This window comes from Schistocerca gregaria, chromosome 2 (assembly GCF_023897955.1).
Source record: "Schistocerca gregaria isolate iqSchGreg1 chromosome 2, iqSchGreg1.2, whole genome shotgun sequence".
Classification (NCBI taxonomy): Eukaryota; Metazoa; Arthropoda; class Insecta; order Orthoptera; family Acrididae; genus Schistocerca; species Schistocerca gregaria.
This window is the reverse complement of record NC_064921.1, coordinates 568,735,175-568,756,216: the sequence shown is the minus strand read 5'-3', so window position 1 is coordinate 568,756,216 and position 21,042 is coordinate 568,735,175. Positions and strand designations below refer to the sequence as shown.

The 21,042-nt window shown below is 41.3% G+C and overlaps 1 protein-coding gene across 1 annotated transcript in view; it reads left to right on the top strand.

The window, feature by feature from the left end:
- The window catches only part of LOC126332857 (esterase E4-like), an 82,447-nt gene that overhangs the window by 13,737 nt on the left and 47,668 nt on the right, over positions 1-21,042 (top strand). The window contains exons 2-4 of the mRNA XM_049996688.1: positions 3,117-3,254; positions 3,340-3,499; positions 9,625-9,810. Of these exons, the coding sequence (XP_049852645.1) occupies positions 3,117-3,254; positions 3,340-3,499; positions 9,625-9,810 (484 nt within the window). The remainder of the gene's footprint in view (positions 1-3,116; positions 3,255-3,339; positions 3,500-9,624; positions 9,811-21,042) is intronic.

Below are 21,042 nucleotides of genomic sequence, written 5' to 3'. Positions count from 1 at the left end.
TGAAATGCTCTGTCAATCTTACCACTATCTGTTCTTCCTCCGTTATTATTTTCCCGTCTTTACTAGAACATGCCATTATTTGTGGCTGGAATTTGTTCTTTATGTTCCCTACATCATGATACAGCTTTCTTATTTCGCTATGTACCTTTAGCTCTTCTAGTTCCTGAAATTTCTTCTTCGTCCACTCTCTTTTCTTTCTCTTACTCAGTCTGTTAGCTCTTCTCCTTAATTCTCTATATTGTTCCATATTTTCCTGGCTCCTCTCTGTAGCACTTCTGTTCTTGCCCTGTTCTTCAGCTCTATTGCTGACCTGCAATCTTCGCCAAACCATTCCTGGGTTCTTGTGTTCCCTCTTATGCCTATTATCTCTTCTGCAGCATCCTTAAAGGCTTTCTTCAATCCTGCTCCACCTTTCGTGTACTCCTACTGCGGTCCCTTCATTGCTGAAATTCCTGCTTAGTGTTATTTGGTACCATGTAGCTTCATCAGGACTTTTGAGTTTGTCTGTGTTCCATTTCATCATCTTTAATATTCTGTTGTCATTTGTCAGTGACAGTTTCTCTCTGAAGACTGATTTTATTAGAAAGTGGTCTGAGTCAAAGCTCGGTCCTTTGCCGCTCCGTACATCCGTAACTGACGTGGAGTTGCCTGCAATCACTAAAATATGGTCGATCTGACTGACTTCTCCATTGACTGCAGACTTCGAAGTTCCCACATGGATCCTTTTGTGTGGGAATCAGGTACTTTTAATAGTCATGTTATTCCTTGCTGCTAATTGGCATAGTAAGTCTCCATTTTCGTTGTTTTCGTCATGTAGTTAACATCGTATCACTAGCACCAGGTCATATTTAGGTACTGCGCAGTATACCTTTTCCAAGTTCCCAACCAAGAATCATGAAATACTGGCCTGACCTACCATCACAGCCTAGAGTGGGGTCCCACGTACCCTTGGATATTCAACAGCCATTGAGTAGTTAGTTGCAAATTATATTTCCGTTCCTCCGATCGCAGCGCAATCTGTGACGGAACGAAGAAAATGCTTCAGACAAAACGTATGTAGACTTTGTAACGTGCAATAAAAAAATGGTTTCCATTGAAAATTTCAAAATTGCGCCCCCCCCCCCCTTTTCCACGTTGAACGTTCTCCTCCAGACAAACGGCAATTATAACTTTTTTGATCCACCTCGAATGAACCAATTGTCTAACGAGTGAATTCACGATATCCAGTGATTTATGGTGCTATACGAAAAGTTCGTTTTAGATAGAAGGGTATGGGGCTTCAAGATTGCATAATGAAATGCCGAAACTGGTTGCCTTCAGAATAAAGTACACGGATATCGGTGAATTTTACTGACATTGACAATTACTTAACGAGCCGATGTCCGCTGGTCGTGATAGACCAACAGATACCCGAATTAGTGTCGTTGGACGCCATGGAGAAAGGTCAGAGGCACCGTCGTACCGTCGCTCTCTGTTATAGAATTCTTCGCAGTATGCAGCGGTTCATTGCTGAAATGTCACGGGTAGTTACTCAAATAGCTGCAGTATCTCTGGCTCAGGAAGGTGCGTCGTAGAGCTTATAACTTTAAGATTGCCCTTAATATGTAGCAATCGATGTCACAATATGTTGTATCACATGGCAACAAGAACACATTCGTTGTGTATCTGCTATGTTATTGAAGAAAACAACTTTCCGGATTGTGGATACCACAATGCCGTGCCGAAAGAGGTGGTGCAATGGTTAGCATACTGGACTTGCGAATCAGAGGCGAACCCGCCAGTGTAAAGAAAGTTTGGTTTATTTTGTTGTAAGCAGAGAAGCGATAACACGTAGTGAGACGGGAGAGCTAAGCGTCTTCGAACGCGGTCTAGTTACCGGGTTCCATATGAGCAAAAAATCCTTAAAGGACATTTCAAACCTTATAAAGCTGCCTAGAACGACTGTTGGTGATGTGGAAACGCGAAGAAGCAAACATAGATAAACGTAGACCAGAAAGAGCTCACAAAGACAGATAGGGGACGTCGAGAACTGCGGAGGATAGGTGTCTAAAAATCACATCAAATCAGATGAAGGAATAACTGGCGAGCTTCAAAGTGCTAGCAGCAGCCCGGCTAGTACAATAACGGTACGTAAGAAGTAAAAAACAATAGGTCACAGTTATCGACGAGCTGCTCCTAAGCCACACATTTCTGTAGCCATTGCCAAGCGATGCATGAGGTGGTGTAAAAAGCGACGTCTCCGGATAGTGGATCATTGTGAAAGAGTGATTTGGAGCGATGAATATCTCTCTATTCTGTGACTAACCAATAGAAAGATTTGGGTTTGGCGAGTGCTTGGAAAACTTTACCAACCACCATGTATAGCGCCAACACTGAGGTGGTGTTAAGGTATGTGGGTGTTCTCCGTGATTAGGACGTGGTCCCCTCGTTGCCTTTAAGAGAACTCTAAATACACAAAGATAAGAAAACAGTTTACAGCATAATGTTCTGCGCGACTACTGCGGTCGCAGGCTCGAATCCTGCCTCCGGCATGGATGTGTGTGATGTTCTTAGGTTAGTTAGGTTTAAGTAGTTCTAAGTGCTGGGGGACTGATGACCTCAGAAGTTACGTCCCATAGTGCTCAGAGCCATTTGAACTATTTGAATGTTCTGCGTACGATAGAGGAACAATTCGGAGACCACGAATGTGTCAGCGCGGCAAAGGACTATCTCATAAAGCTGCGTTTGTCTGGCAGTGGTCTGGGTACAGCAATATTCCTGAGTTGACTTGCCTGTCCACGGGCCCAACCTGAACTGACTGGAACATCTCTGGCATGATTTAGAACGTTGACTTCTCTCCAGACCCCAGCGTCCAACATCACTACCTTCTATGGCTTCGGCTCTTGAGGAAGAATGGACCGCCACTCCTCCACAGACATTCAGACACCTCACTGAAAGTGTCCCCAGCAGAGCTCAAGCTGTCTTCAAGGCCACTAATAGGCCTGATAGTTTTGACGAGATTGTGTGTACACTAATGGCCAGTTTGCTTTAATCTTTTTGACAGAAAAAGTATCTGTCCATTGATACCCCTTGCCTCTCATATGCAGAGACTTCTGACTTGATACGTATCTTTGCAGCCACCTGAGCCTGCAGAGCCATGGACCGGAGTGAGAGACGCCACCAAGGAAGGCAATGTGGCCCCTCAGTTCAGTGATACCACACAGCAGTACATGGGGGACGAAGACTGCCTCTTCCTCAACGTCTACACGCCTCAGGTCTGTGTGCTGTACTTTAATCGCTATCGTTTAGCAACGGTGCCTTTCCTGTTTAACGTGCAGGTCTGGTTGCGTGCTGCTGCAGATGCCGAGTGACAGCAGCAGCTCCCTGACGCCGGTGATGGTGTGGATCCATGGCGGCGGTTACACGGTCGGCTCTGGCAACACCGACATGTACGGCCCTGACTACCTGCTCGAGCACGGTGTCGTCGTGGTCACGCTCAACTACCGTCTCGGCGTCCTGGGTGCGTTGCCACTAACTTCAAGATTAAAATAGTCACTTAATTTTATCCAGTGTTGTCGGTGTTTCTTCCGTGACTCTGTTGTCTTTGTAAAATAAAGAACGACTGCCTTCCGTCACAATCTTGATTTTATTTCAATGCAAGATGCGTTTCAAGGCTTGGGGGTCCATCTTCAGGTGGTTTGCCTGTTTATATCAGTTTTTTCTTTAACATTTATGTTAATTCTGGTCCCTGTAAGAATACATTGTTGCATTATAGAGTGGCACATTGTGTATATAAGTTTAAACATTGCTTTAATACCATGGATCCACTACTGAATCCACTAAGCTATATTTTCATTTGTCTTGGTTTAATAAACTTAAATTAAGTGCCAGTCTGTAATGTATGAAATTAATCTTACCAGGACGAAACCTGAATTTCAGAAAATGTAGTTGTAGGCTCTACAAGCACCTCAAGATATGCATATACCAATGCATCGTGCATTGAAATAAAATTAAAATTTTGATTGAAGACGTTCTTCTTTATTTTATAAAAAAAAGTAAGCAGTGTCAGTGAATTTAAGTGACACACCAATGAAAGAATAACGGTAAAGTGTTGCAACACTGCAGAAATAACAAAACGAATGTAATATGTAAACGAGTAGTCCATATCCATATCTTTCAGTACATCTTTCTTACAATTAAAATTCAGATTGTGTATGCATCACTCGTGTTGCCCTTTTATTGCAACGTCCTTGTTACTTACGTTCACATGCAATCATTCTAGACGGAAAATTTGTATTCTGCGCTGTTTCTGGTGTTTCGGAAATGGCCACATTCTTGATTGTGTATTAGCTCCTACTGCTTGGCTAAACTCCAATACTGTGACAGAATCATTCATTATGTTCTCCATTGGATCTATCAAATGTTAAGGATAACATTTCTTTCTACTGTTGAAATTCCGAATGTGTATGTCGAAAGAGGAAATAGATAGCACATTACTTCATTCCAGAAAAGTCTAGCGAAATAACGAAAGAAAAATCACAGAAATTGTAGCTCTTATAGAGGCTTATAGAGGCTTCTTTCGAAATATTCGCGAATGGAACAGTAAAGGTGATAACTGATAGATGTACTTGAGGTTCCCTTTATAACACCGCAAGTTGCCACGCGGAACCCAAACGTAGAAGTAGTTGTTTTCCACAAAACGTTCGACGTATCGAAGGCTTTCAAAATATTGTCGTTTCCCACCTAGGCAGTATTACAATCACCCTCATTTCATTCATACCAGTAGCTAATATCGGTGATGTGCTATTTTCAGGTGCTTGATTATGTTTGAGTAATTTCACACACTCACCTAATGTGGCTGTGTGCAATGTTTTATTGTCATTTAGATATATAGCTGCTGTTGTAGTGTTTATAGCTGGAGATAAGTTCCTAGATAATTGGAGCTTATCATTTGCTACATTGACACACCACCTACTTCATTATATGGTACAGCTACTTTTGATACTACCATACTCTTAGTTTTTTAGATGAAAGTTTCATGTTACTTCGCTTAGCTGTTTTGTTACATTGCTGAAATAATCTTTGTAAATTACGTCCACTATTTATCAGTACAGCATTATCAGCATAACATACAATATTCACCACTTTGTTTCCTATTTTATATCCCAGTTTTATTCTCATGTCAATCATATGGTCCATTTGTAAGTTGAACAGGAGTGGGCTTAATAACTCTCCTTGTCTAATTCTTTTAGATAATTCATCTGTGAATCCTTCCTATGTTTCAATTCACGTTTTATTACTTGAATATTTATGTATCTTCTATGATTTTCGCGAACCATTGCTACACTCTCGTCGGTTAAGGGTTGAGTTATACCCTTTTTTTAATCCTATCAAAGACTTCTGACAAGTCAACGAAACACAGGTTAGCTGGGTTATTCAGATCCATGGATTTCTCCACAATTCGTCTTCAAGATATAAGGACATAACCATCGAGGTGAAAAATCAAGCGATAAGGGCAGTTATGGTAGCTGGATGCCTGCAAAATACTGTATGGAGAAACAAATCTGTCAAATGATAAGAAAATAAAAATACATAAAACAGTGAAGCATCCTGTTTTGACATGTACAGCAGAACCTAAAGTAGAAACGAAAAACATAAAGGATAACGGTAGTGAATCAAAGGAGTAACCATGTGAACACAAGATAAAGAAATTGGAAGGATAGTGTGGTGAGGCTGGATCCAACAAGACGAGCTAAGATTTGTCGGAATTGACGACAGCAAGGAAAGAGACTACCCAGACGACCATCAAAGGGATCGGACTGCAGCTAGACAGCACATCTGCGGAATGAGGCAGACAAACAGAAACAACACTATCAGCAGAAGAAAAATGACTGTCGTAGTAGATGATATTTCAAAGTGGTGCGAATATTGGCAAGTTGGATTAAATGTTCAGAAACGTGAAATTGTGCACACCGTAATTAGAATTTTGCTGAAGTGTATGGGACACTTACAAAATAGTAGTAGAAATGGACACTGAAGGTATATAAAGATGTGTAGCGAATGGGGAGAGGTTTATTTGTCCAAGCTGTCGCTTGAAGACAGACGAAAACTATCCTGTGAAAGTCTCCTTATAAAGTGGTTTCAAGAGCCAGATGTGAATGATGAACCTAGAAACATACAACAGATCCTACGTATCGCTCCCAGACAAGATTAGCTGACATGCACTTCAGTGGTTTGCGTTGTGTGCATGTACATGAAGACTTACGTCACCAGAGGGGGAGCCGCCAGTACAACATGGAATGCTGTGTTTATGGGGGGAGGTTGTAACGTGATTTTCACTACAGAAGCAGTAAGAGTACAATGGGTTGGGCAGTACTTGAAACTGAGTGACAGAACCAACAGGGATATTTCAGGTCTTGTAAAGCTGCCACGTCGATTGTAGGAACATAAAAAGCCAGGCGTACGTCGTCCGGATAGTTAGGAATATGGTCCAGTTGGCATACAAAACTGTAAACAAATACTTTTATTCAGAATGTTACCTTTCCTTTTACAAAATGTCATATACACTATTTCTTACAATAAATGACCTATTTGACTTCACTTTCAACATTATCTGTCTTTTCAGGTTCATCACCAGCAATCTGTAGACCAATATAGAAAGGATTGGTACCTCGAAACAAACTATTTTTAACTTTACACTCTTTTTCAAGATCTGTCCAGGACTTACCTTTATTTATATCAGCACTTTGCTCTGGCTTAGAATACGTTACAAACTTAAACCTATTCTTTCTGGTATATTTACGCCAAGGTACACCTGATGCCTTCTGCGGATTCAAATCAAAAGCTCTCATTTTATTACTGCATGCTGTACGCACTTTTTCCAATGCGCGCTGGTCTTCGTAAATCTTCTTGTTAGCCTTATCATCAAGAGTTAGTCGCTCTATCCTTAAATTAACCCTACACACATAATGTTACAATTTTATTAATAATTACCGACCCATATCTGTTAATAAAAAATTAAATTTATCAGTAATATCATAATGCTGCCGTGTTCCAAAATTCTTCCCATTATCATCATTCTCCTCAACAGCGGCCATTTTGCCATACCTGAAGCGTACACCGCCTGCTAGAGTGAACTCCGTGCGCCACATACACATTGGTCGAAAAACGGGCCTAGTTAGATTCGTCTGTCGGCGTATCCATCGCCGCGGGCTTGCAGCACACAACCTCCGGTACATCCTCAACCGACGATATGTTGACAATCTCTTCCGAGGCTTCCACATACGACGCGTCCGACGGGTCCACTTCATCCTTCATAGAACGACAATGCAAAATGTCACAGCCAGTGTGTATAACTTCCAATCTGGAAATAAGTGTTTCGTCACGTATACTAAATTCGTTAGACACAAATATAACCAAGCTACGATGCGTAATAACCATACCAGGTTAATTCTTCACATTAGCCGTCACTGGACGACCTGCAACAATGCGTTTCAAAACAGACGCATATTGACGCCATCTCGACCATTCAAACTCTTCGAAAACAATTTCCTTATGAATACGATTATCATAGCCACCAAATCGGAATTCGGAACAGAAAGGCAAATATGTGTTGTTTCTTAGACAAAACCTTCTCTAGAAGCGTTGACTTGCCAATATTTGTATCGCCAAATAAATAAAATTGTTTCTTATGAACCTGCGAGGACCGAAAGGCCATGTTATGCCACCGTAACACGCGGCCAGCCCAGCCATTATAAGCGACATGGCGCTCACTCAGTATATGCACCACGACCCGATTAGCCTTAAAGGATTCAAAGTACTTCTCTATAAAACTTAGACGACTCCAATTATTAACAAGAAAAGGGTCAGTATAATCAAACCTAGTAGTTCGTTCGGTCCATCTACGTAATCTAAGAATGAAGGACAGGGCGGAATCATTACAATTAGACAACGGCTCTGAGTCACATTTCGTTACATAAATTAAGGCAGACTTCCTACTTTCACAACTTTGAACATCAAATACACCAGTTGCACTACCAAACAAAAATTCCAAACCTGAATGGACTTCATCTAAATACCTCTCTACTTTCAATTTCAAATAACAATGTAAATGGGTAGCATTACTTTGTGCAAAAGGTTCCTCAGAAATACAATATTCCAAAAGAGACCAAATACTAAGCAAAGTATAAACAAGGTGTTGCGACCTGCGGTCTAGTGTTGTTCTAGCTGCAGTAGTTGCTTCGCCTTTTGTTCTGACACATGGGGTGGGGCTGTCCAGCACTGTGGCGGTGGTAGGATGGAGGTGGAGGAGGGGTGGGGGGAGGGTGTGTGTAAAAACAAATGACTTGAAATCGGCAGAATGAATTACTGGAGAGTTACGAAGTGCTATCAGCAGTCTAATTAGTACTGTGTTTGTGACAGTTCAATGGTTGAACAGATACTGACAAGAGAAGGGCTTTCGTAGTAAGTGCTAAGCGACGATTGAGGCGGCAGTGGATTCCTAGAAACGAGTGATATCGAGTGATTATATCCAATGTCAATCCAATAGAAGGGTTTAGACCTGGTAAATGCCTGGAGAACAGTACGTGCCATCATGAGTAGTGGCAACCGTGAAGTGCCGAGGATGTTATGTGAACCGTATTTTTTGTGGTTAGGGTGGATCACCTTGTTGCACTCAAGACGGTAAATGAGGAATTGTGTACACATTTTATAGCACTGTGTTTGGTAGAGCAGAGGAACAATTCTGAGACGATGAATGAATCAGCATGAGAATGCACTCTGTCATAAAGCATCAGTAGTTAGTGGCAGTAACATTCCTGAGCCCCAGAGTCGCAACTTCCACCCAATGGAATACCTTCGACAGAAGTTACATCGTCGACTACGCTCCAGAACCAAGCGTTCAACGTCACTACTCTCCATGGTACCAGCTTTTGGGGTAGTCTAGGCTGCCATTGCTTCACAGACAATGAGGCACTCGACCGAAAGTGGCCCCAGCTAATTTCAAGCCGCCATAAAGGCGAAGGATGGGCGCATTCCATGTTAATGTCCACCAATAGGTGTCCACGTACTTTTATTAAATGGTGTATTTAAATAACAGATACAATGTACACGCCCACACAGAAAGGCCACTTAAAACGATGAGGATGTAAGGAACTACTTGAAAATGGCACATCGGTGAGTATAGTTGATAGTGTGAAATGAATGTGATTTTAATAGAACCAAGATGGATAAGTAATAATCTGTTAATGAATGTCTACCTGTGGCACCTGACATTAAAGAACTTATTGTCGAAATTTATTAAACATACGAAGCTGTTTTTTGTATCAAGATATGGCAAAAACTAAAGGTTTTCCAACAAAACTTTCAACGTTTGCAGTGAAACTTACTACAGAAACAGCAGGACGATGTACTGACTTCGAAATTCCTTTGCAGTTTCACCCCGTGACCTACGTGACACTAATGAAAGGGACTCTTCTATTTCGTTCAGGTTTATTTAAGTCAGAAAAGGGCAAGGTAGCCCTCAGTTGCATTGGAGCTGCTTCAGCTCAATAGTGGGACTCATCTTGTGTACTCAAGCCCAGTCCTAAGTTTAGACTCATTTTATATTGATTTTTTGTCCACGTAACGCTTTGCTTTTATATGCAGGTTTCATGAGCACGGGTGATTCGGTTGTCACCGGCAACATGGGACTCAAAGATCAAGTTATGGCCCTCCGCTGGGTCAAGGAAAATATTTCTGTCTTCGGTGGAGACACCGACAACATCACGATATTCGGCGAGAGCGCTGGCAGCAGGGCCTGTCATCTGCACGTCCTATCACCAATGGCCAAAGGTAAGAGCGATCTGGCTCACTGCTTCGTGTCACTGCGGGTGTCATTATTGCATTTTCCATCGTGTACTTGCCTTACGTCCTAGGTGTTTCAAAGACCATAAACACAACAGTATATTTTAGGATTAGATTTCCAATGAATAAGTAACAGGATCACGCACTATGAATAAGGCGCAGAAGTTTCAATAGTCTCAGTGGCTACATGCGACGCCGGCACGCAACTGCTTTACAAGCATTACATAAGTACTTCATATATCTGGTCGTTACATAATATACTCCAGAAAGATATCTACAGATACAGCACAACCAGTGTGAGAAATCATCATGCTATCACCTTGTACGTCCTCTCCATCGCTTTTACCATAACCTTTTTGCCCGCTTTTGATTATTTCTTTATTTGTTAAAATTTGGTCTGTTTCGCAGATTTCCTCATTCATCCACTTAGCGACTTATTCATTAGCTTCTACTCCTCTAACATTTTAATTAACGGGCGACATTGATGAACACGATAATTCATTGACGTGTGCGTCACTTGTGCTCTACCTACTGGAGGCAGGATAAAAAAAAAAGGCTCTGAGCACTATGGGACTTTACTTCTGATGTCATGAGTCCCCTAGACTTAGAACTATTTAAACCTAACTAACCTAAGGACGTCACATACATCCATGCCCGAGGCAGGATTCGAACCCGCGACCGTAGCAGCAGCAGCGCAGGATAGATGGCAGTTCACTGAGAGGCTGGACTATTAAGGACTCGATTAGTGAGAGTTTAGTGTATCATCGACTGCTTTTAAGTCTCTAGACCAGTGGACTGTGTGTAAACTTATTTTCCCATCATGGGCGATGGAGCTGAATGCGGAGATAGATGTCATGCATGACCAATGGGACAAATTTAGTATGCGAACGCTTCAGAGAGCTGGATACATCCACTTTGTGCTGAAGTACAGCTATGTGGCACGATAAAGGGGTTCTGTAGCCTTATTAATCGTGTACTTGACGATGTTTCCACTATTACTATTATCTTATACATAAAACATAATGACGCATTAATTCTGGACACCGAGCTATCACGTATTTGCCTGGTGATCACATCCAGTTCCACTTCAGCTTATCCGGTTATGCCGATTTTGCATTATTATGGTGCTATAGCGCTTCCCAACAAACTTCATTTTCATTGTTCCTTTCTCTTCAGTACAAGTTTTGTCGTCAATTAGCTGCACTTAAGCTGAATGGGAAATATTAAATTGTAGAATGGCCAGTATCAGTATTATGGATCGGTGTTCCGTTCGGATCTACTGTACACCATGTAACCTCTGAAGACAATTGCATAGCTGAATGTATTTGAAACAATAAAATCATAAGAAATTATTTGGCGTAAGTAGTAAGAACGACGGGAGTGAGTCCCAACAGCCTCAGATGCATAGTCAGCAAAACATGTCCGTAGATTCCATATTAATGACTCAGAGCATTAGTGACACCTTTCGTTCTGTCAACATTATTTAAGTCAGTGCTTACATTTATTTTTCAGTGGCTATATCGGATCAGAATGTCTAATCATTATCAGCAAATACTTTTTGGCCGATGCTGCGCGAAATCAAGTAAGGAGACACTTTATTCCTCAGACAAGAGGACTAACTGTACAGGTTTCCTAGCATGTTTTAAACACAGCCATAGACCAAGAAAATATTTCAGAGTTACTGATAATGAGTACACAGTCTGACATAGCCACTGAACAATTTATGTGCGCAAAATATACTTCATAGGCAAAAAATATAAAAACCAAATGTAAGGTGGTGTTTACGCTCTAAATGTCAAGGAAAGTAAACGAAAAATATTCATAAGGTTGAGACAACATAGTAAGAAATATTCAGAAGATCGTTATACTTTGAGTCGTGTTGAACAAAAAACGACGTTCATCTAGCTGCTATACTGCTCAACCAGCGTACAGAATGAGCACAATTATTATCAACGACGAAGTTTAATTTATTAATTGCGTCGAGTAAGCAGGGAGGAACATCAACCTTCTGATCACTTATCAATGTTCTTCGTACTTTCGTAACTGAATTTGTCCTATCACATGTATGCTGCTCTGGTACCCCGACCTGTATGCATCTACATACACATGTGCTGTTGTCGTCCACTTAAAGACGTGCATGTGACCAGTGTCCGGAACCAGAAGTCATACATGTGACGGCTCTCGTTAAATGTTCGTCTATTGTCACGTAACTAAATAAAAATTAAAGTTCCTGTCTTGCAACTATGGCAACATCCAGGGTCCAGTCATACCTAGACGACGTAAGTAGATAAAATATGCGAGTAAAGAAATAAATTGAAGATAACTCGCAAGGTACAAAGACATACCAGTGTGGCAAAATTTTTACAGGACATTGTATTATACACGATTTTAGGAACTTATTTCATTGTAAGTGATCGTCCTGTATATGCACACACTCGAGAACTAAGTTTTCTATGAGAATGAATGTATCTGTGGATTTAAGAAAGTATATGGTTTGTGTTTCAAATAAATTCCGGACATTCAGTAATTCAGCAGCCTTATGTCCGAGGAAAGGCCGGATAATAGAGATTCCAGTGTATTTCGTAGGCTGACTCGTGACAAGACGCTGATGGCCTTCCGTTTGTTAAACAATACAACAAGGTACAATCCAGTGGAACTAGATATTGTATTGTACGGCACTACACTGTATCTGCGAGAAAATTGTCACAGGATGCATATTACACTACGCATCATCAGTTTCTTGTCCACAGTTCGTCGAACAATATAAGCAGTGGGACATTGTAAAACCGTTTTCCATGTCGTACCCGAACCACGAGGATATTTCGGTGCAGAAATACAGCTCTGGTGTCACTCTCCAGGATATGTGGAACAAGCAGCATCGAAATTGTCCACATCAGGTGATGTACATTACTTACAATACTTCGTTATTAGAATTTAAAACGGCCAACGTACGGGCCGCTACATATTAGCCAGCCAGCGTCGACGCTTCCGTATCACACTTTCACGGTAACCCCCTCCGTAATTTCCTGTGAACCTATAGCTGTCCTTTATTACAGATTTAAAAATGGTGCTCTGATTGTGTCGAACACTGTTATTTAAATTACTTTGATGTTTTGATTTTGTTTTTCTCGACAGCGATTACGTTGCCTTTTACTTAAAACTGAGGAAAAAATATTGTTGCCTGTTAGTAAAAAGTGTCTGTCCTTCAAGACGTTTACAAGAAATTCTGTCATGTGACAATGTGTTTCTGAACTCCGTTAAGAGATGATATCCTGATACAATGTTTCTGAACACCCACATTAAGTATAAATGGAAGCTATGTTTTAATATCAGTTAGCACTGGACTTCAGTCAACCCCGACACGACAACCACATGTTGTCGGCAGTGTCCGTCTTGGGGAAACGGCATTTCGAAGACGCTGGAAGTCGGTCGTCCGGTCACACATGCTGAGTCTGGACGCCTTCCATCGGAGTGGCGTTGCACAGCCAATTCGTTGTAGTGGTGATTCTAGGTCTGGAGTCTCATGCGTTGCTTTAGCTAAATGATTATTCCTGATAATGCTCTCAAATAGCGATAAGGATCACTGAAGAATGCTACTAGATCTGTTTCTCGTCGCTGTCTTGTCTCTAGGTGGTTCTTGTTATTTCCGCGGACTTAGCCTCTCTCGATAGGTAATACATTAGTCAAATGCGAAGCACTTAAAGCAACTAACGGTGATCCAAAGATCTGCCCTCAAAGGTTATACGTATCTCATTTCACCCCTCTCTCTTGGCCAATGTAAGAATATCTAGCGCACTCCTAGGATGCTATGAACAAACATTATTTAGCCTCGAACGGGAGTGGTTCTCTATTTGTGGTAACTACCTCAGAAAGCCGCTTCTTTGTTTCGGATATTAAATAAGTGTTTGCGACGTAAATAAGTTAATTTTATCAAGGAGGAATCTTTGAGACCCGCAGTAAAACGAGGTGCTCAAATAAATTCCTGAGTGGATGACGTGTAGTGGAACAGCGATGCCTGTTAACTAAGACTTTAGCAGTGCAGTGATGCGGATATGGCGGACAAAGTGTGTTCTCTAGGGGAAGAAAGACAAGGCAATCGAAAACGCCATTATCACACACATAAAGCGCGTGAAATACGCTGATCTGCGTGATGGGTAAAATTCCTTTGATCATGCTCCGGAAAATGAGAACCGTCGGAAAAGACTATCGGAAAACTACAACAAAGAAAAATTGGATGATTAGTTTTCGTAATTCTACTTAGAAAAATGACAGAAAATGCGCTGTGTTTTAAGTGCAATTTTGTGATAAGATGCCAGTTTCCAGTGGGTAATGCTTAAGTGATTATGTGGCCCTTTAAAAGTGACGTGTACCATGTTTCACCAAACAGAAATTTAAAATATATTTAGGATCATCCGTGTTTATGGAATATCTCTGCCGACTGGGTCCACATTAACCCAGTATGTCGGGACCTTGCTGCAGCTGGAACATGTTTCGAAACAGACAATTGGTGGTTGACTTGGTTTTACTCTTTTCCGCGGTTCTAGCAATTCTCAAATGAAAAACAGTGGTGTCAATTCTTTTAGCGAATAATTTATAACTTCAAACTGATCCATCTCTCTCTCTCTCTCTCTCTCTCTCTCTCTCTCTAGAGAGAGAGAGAGAGAGAGAGAGAGAGAGAGAGAGAGAGAGAGAGAGAGAGATTGATATTAAGTGTGTGGGAGAAAGTGTCCAGCTTTTGGCAGGGCCATGATTTTCACCAACATTCGCAGTCAAAAAAGTTGAAGCACTCAGAAGAATTGTTTTCCTGTAGATGCAGATTCATTGTTGTTGTTTCCAGTCCAGAAATTGCTTTTATACAGTTCAGAATGCTACTCTATCCTGTGCAAGCGTCTGCATCTACAAATAACTACTGAAACCTACAACGTTCTGAATCTGCTTAGTGTATTTATTTCTTGGTCTCTCTGCGATTTTTACCCTCTACCCTTACCTCCAGTACGAAATTGGTGAGTCGTTGATGATGCCTCAGAATGTGCCCTACCAATAGCTCTCTTCTTTTGGTCAAGTTGTGCCACAAATTCCTCTTCTCCTTAATTATCAGTACCATGTTGTTAGTTACTACCATCTAACCCTCAGCATTCTTCCATAGCAACACATTTCGAAAGGTTATATTCTCTTCTTGCCTACATTGTTTATTATCCATGTTGAACTTCCATACATGGACACACTTCATACAGCTACTTTCAGAAAAGACTTCCTGAAGCTCTTCTCTCGTTATAGCCAGTCCATACTTTATATCCTCTCTCCTTCGAGCATCATCTTCACAATAGCAAAACTCATTTCCTGCATTAAGGGACTCATTTCCTAACGTAATTCTCTTGACTAAATTCCATTATCCTCATTTTGTTTTTGTTGATAGTCATCTTATATCCTCCTTTAAAGACACTGTCCATTCCGTTCAACTGCTCTCACAGGACTTTTGCTGTCTGAGAGAATTACGTTGTCGTTGGAAAATATTAAAGTTTTTATTTCTTCTCCATGCATTTGAATTCCTACTCAAATTTTTTCTTCCTTTTCCTTTACTGCTTCCTCAATATACAGGTTAAATAACATCGGGAATAGGCTACAACCGTGTCTCACTCCCTTTTCCACCACTGCTTCCCTTTCATGCCCCTCGACACTTATAACTGCCATCTGGTTTCGGTACAAATTGTAAATAGCATTTCGCCCAATATAGTTCAATCCTGCCACCTTCAGAATTTGAGAGGGTTCCAGTCAACATGGTCAAAAGCGTTTTTTATGTCTGCAAATGCTAGAAACGTAGGTTTGCCCTCGTTAACCTTTCTTCTAAGATAAGTCGTAGGTTCAGTATTGCCTCGCGTGTTTGAGTTTCTGCGGAATCGTAACTGACCTTTCCCGAGGTCGGCTTTTACGAGATTTTACATTCGTTTCTAAAGAATTTTGCCACCGTGAGTTATTAAACTGATAGTTCGATAGTTTTCACACCTGTCAACACCTGCTTTGTCTGGGATTGGAATTACTGTACTCTTAAAGTCTGAAATTACTTTGCCTGTCTCATGCATCTTGCTCAGCAGACGGTAGTTTTGTGAGGGCATCAGTAGTTCTAATGGAATGTTGTCTATTCCCGGAGCCTTGTTTCGACTTAGGTATGTCACTGCTCTGTGAAACTCTTCACGCTGTATATTATCTCCCATTGCATCATCATCTCCATCCTCTTCCATTTTTATAATATTGTCAAGTACATTGCCTCTTACAGAGCCTCTATATGCTCCTTCCACCTGGTTGCTTTCCCTTCTTTGCTTAAAACTGGGTTCCTATCTAAGCTTTCGATATTCATACAGGTGGTTCTCTTTTCTACAAAGGTCTCTTTAATTTTTCTTTAGGGTGTATCTGTCTTACCTGGACTGATACATGCTTCTTCAATTTTATATTTGTCCTCCATCCATCCTTAGGTATCCATTTTGCAATTCCTGTCGATCTCATTTTTCAGACGTCTGTACTCCTCCTCGCCTGCTTCATTTACTGAAGTTTTATATTTTCACCTAAATAATCATGCCCCTATCTTTACCCCTCTCCTCGCTTTTTCACCAACCACAGTCCAATATTTTACCAACCATTAAAACATACACCTAATCATTGTTTACTTCATTTGGCAGCATATTTGGTCTTCTTCTAAAGCCACATTCCTTGGCCAGTCAGAGATTCTGACCAAACACACATTTTTGTCTCTCAATCACAGTCCAATATTCTACTGATCATTTACGCAAAACAGCCATTCACTATGTAGTTTGCGACCTGCCATAATGCTCTAATTTAATGGCTGGTAAAATACGGGAAGGAGAATGGGGAGTGCTAGACGGGAGAGATCTGTTGTGATACCATGTATTCAGACATTAACTGTCTTCTTTGTTGTATGGAACCTTCAAGACTTTCGATAACGTCATTATTTCAAGGTCAGTGACTGCGTAGGAGGTCCAATTGTAATTAGAAAGTTTGTAGCTCTCCTACTTGCAATATCCATATTTTTGGGACATGCGGATGAGTTAGTGTTCCAATGGTGGATTGCATGGGAACGTTAGAGAAGACATCCTTGTCATCAGGGTCCCTGTCGACAATGTATGACCACTAGATCAAAGGAGCGCCATACTATGAACATCGAACCGCTTCACATCTTCGCCTGCCATCCAAGCAAAATCAGTGGGCTCTAAGCAACGTTTTGAGTTACCCCTCAATTCGTTAGATACTCCAGCAGCTGGACACGGGAATTAGCATCCCAAGCTTAGGTTGCTGTTATCGGCATGACTGGGGAGCACAGACTGCTGATGAATGGCGTAGCATTGTATTCAGTGATGAATCGCGATTCTGTACCACTGCGAATGACCATCGTTGGTGAGCATGACGGCAACCTGGAGAGATGTCTCTGCCGATGTCCTGAAGCTGCACAACAGTGTTTCTCGTGGCTTTCTCGTATGAACAACCATTGAGTATTACCTCAGGTCGCCTCTGGCGGCGCTTAAGGGAACTCTGACAACAGAACAGCTACTTCGCGGACATTCTGTGGACTCATACGTAACATCTCATGTGAGAGTAGTGACAATATTGAAGTTTAGTTTTTCAACTGGACACTGCTCATTCACAGATGGTACATGTATATGTCAACTGTACATGTGATGGTGAGCTGCTCCCATGACCACAATATCACCAGAACTGTCCCAGCACAACATGTGTGGTTCGAGATGGGACATCACCTCTGTCGCAGCGCCAGTATCCCGGATATCAAGCACGAATCACAACAGCTGTGGGACAGAACGCCTCAGAAGAGGAGACAACGTCTTTGACACCTTTCCCAACCAAATCAGCGCATGCATTCCGGTCAGAAGGGTTGCAACGTCATAGAGATGTGTGAGCTGATACTGCCAAGTTCTTTGTAAATATGATTCGATTCTGTAATCTCTGAAATAATTTCATATACCCTCCATCCCGTGAAGCTGCATTTGAGTTTCTCCTCTTCTTCCTGATGCTTCGCTTAATCTGCACTCTGTGTACAAAATGATATAAGTTTCAACAAAATTTTCATCCAACTGAATTAGTTGTTGATAATTCCTTTCTATATCCGTTTTATTCCTCTACTAGCAAATACTCTGCAATTTTTTAGCCTTGTGCTTAAAATTCTTGCATAGAGCTTAAATGCTGTCAACTATTCTTCTCCCTTCGTAGTTTTCACACATTTTTCTCATTTCTTCTAAATAGATACTTTTCTCTTCTTCCAATTTTTTGGTATATCATTTTGCACGCACCACTTCTTAAACAGCTGTAACAATATGAGGTGTAGAGACAACCCTCCATATTTGATTCCGTATTGATGCCATATAAACCTGTTGCCTTTCTTTTTTGTTTTTTGTGGTTTTCAAAACTGCTGTGGGTTCTTATGTCATTCAGGACTTTTACTTCTATTTTTAGATCTTTTTTCTGTATTCTCTTCCATCTTAGGGTCACACCATAGATTTTTATAATAAATAATCCATAGAACTTTCGTAATATTGCTCAAATGAATTGTATCTTTTTCTATTCAGTTTAATCTTTTAAAGCCTTACATGCTATCTACTGATGGCCATGAGTATCTTGTTCTGTGTCAATGATGTATCTATCAGGAGCTTGCTGAAGGGCTGTTTTCGATATTCTGTTGTGTAATACTTTGTCTTTATAGATTTGTTTTATTACAGGTATGCTTTGAGATGTTTTTAGACGCTTTTTTTTCTTGTAATGCTTGCTCAATTTTTCTTGAGAAAATTCGTAATCCACTCCTTCAGTGATAAAAAATATCATCTTAACCCATCGTTTTCAACTTCATTTATTGCTTTTTGAATATCTGTGCAAATCGGCTTCAATACTGCCCCGAGCAGCTACCTATTCTAATCCTTTCTTGATGAATTCTGATGTACGCTATTGATACTTTCATCCTGAAATGAATATACTTGTAACCTCCTCTTGCTTTTGTGTGGTAAAATGTTTCTACTGCTTACATTTAGTGAGAATGTCAATTTAACTCATTACAAGATACTGATCAGTTCGGATACTAAATCTTTTGCACATTCTTGTATCGTCGACTTAATCTTGTATTCGTTTATTCACTTACATTTAATCTATAACTAACCTGTATCCTCAACAAGAACCGAGTATATTTATGAATATCGTTTTTCTACAAAAGCCTGTCACCTAGTACCTAAACCGGCCACTGACAAGATTTTACGTTTTAAACCATGATCACTCCATCCGGCCGAATGGCAAGGGGTACTTCGACTTTCTGCTGCTACTTCTTATCGAACCCCATGTCCCATCACTACGCACGAACTTCGACAGCTTACGTTGTATTACAGAGCAGTTCAGTTACAATTATATGAGGTGTTAGGAATAGAGACGTGAATTCCTGGAGCCAGGACATGATCCTGTCAGATGCAGCCCCAGGTTGCCGGCGGCTTTCCTGTCATGGGTGCCACGCAGATAGTTTTTGCTGTGCGCACAGTGGATGACGTCTGGCCAGCGTGACACCACCTTCAGGTTTCACTCGTTTTACTCAGCTTACCAGACCGGTGAAGTTTTCTTTTAACATTGTGCTGACAGGCTGTCAGTTACAGCCTATTCATGTTTTCCTCTGATTCTTTCTGCTGGTCTATGCCCTGCAAAGCGTGCGCTGAGGAAAGGAACGACTGGTTTCCTTTCCTATCTTTCGCGAACCCAGCTTGTGACAGGCCTCTAAGGATATCGTCCTTGATAGGACGTTAGCCTAATCTTCACTTAACGAGGAGCCATGGCCAGTAAAGAGAGTGCTATTTCGTTTGTTAGCTAAGAATATAATTTATGCCCCAAAGATTTCAGTTTTGGATCTACCGGAGAATTTTTCGTTAATCTTGGCATATGTCTAATGCGATACTGTAATTAGCTCTGCCTTTAAGTTTGTCTGATTCTGACGAATTCGTCTTTTCTTCAGTGATCATAATCAGATTGCGATGTACGGGTGTTGTAACTTTAATAGTGGCAACTATTTATTCACAACTGATACAAAAGAGTTACATGTTTGCACATGTCATTGTCCTTCAAAGTAGTCACGAGCGTTGTGCAGAAGGCGGTGCCAGCGCTGCGGAAGGCGTAGTATACCGTTAGCAGTGTTTGTTCTGTTGAGGGTGCGAATGGAGCGGTCTACTGCCTGTCGAATCTCTAGAACAGTTCTGTAGCGAATGCCAAGAAGTACTTACTTCAACTTCTGAATTAAATCAAAGTTACAAGGACTTAAGTCATATTACTGTTCGTTTTTGGAGCATCACCTGCGACCAGCTTTTCGAAAGAAGCGGCGACACTTTCTGCGCGACCCACCCATCAATTTGCACGACAATGTGCGGGCGCATACAGGGCAAGCTGTGCCTGCTCTGTTCGGTCGATGGGACTGGGAAGTACTGTACCATCCACCATACGCCTTGTGACTTTGATTTTATTCCGAAGATGGAGCCATTTCGTGACATTCGATTGAGAACTCTTAGAGAGATTTGATAGGCAGTAGATCGTTTCATTCGCACCACCAACCGAACAGGCTCTACGAACGGTGTACTAAGACTTCCACATCGCTGGAAACGGGTTCTACACAAAGCTGGTGACTACGTCGAAGGACAGTAACAGGTGCAAACATGTAACTCTTTTGTATTGGTTGTGAGTAAACAGCAGTTGGCACTATTTAAAAAAAAAGGTTCAAATGGCTCTGAGCACTATAGGACTTAACAGCTATGGTCATCAGTCCCCCAGAACTTAGAACTACTTGAACCTAACTAACCTAAGGACATCACACAACACCCAGTGCACTATTTAAATTCCAACCCTCATATATGTAGTACTTCCAATGATGCTTCAGTTGGACTGACGGAAAATTTTAAACTACATCAACGTTATTACTCAGCAACTGTCACACGTGTTTGCAGAGGGTACATAGCACCACTTCCAAGTTCTTTACTCTTTCATTCTTTAGTAGCACGTAGGAAGAAGAAATACGCGTGCACGCACTGATTTTTCTTATTTTAATCACCATGGTCATCCCCCATCTATAGGACAGAGAAAACAAATGACAGTCGGAAGGGGGAAGTTGGACACACATTTATTATGACGACTCCCGCCTCAACCCGCGAACGGTCTGCCCTTCTCTGTGAAACTTAGATG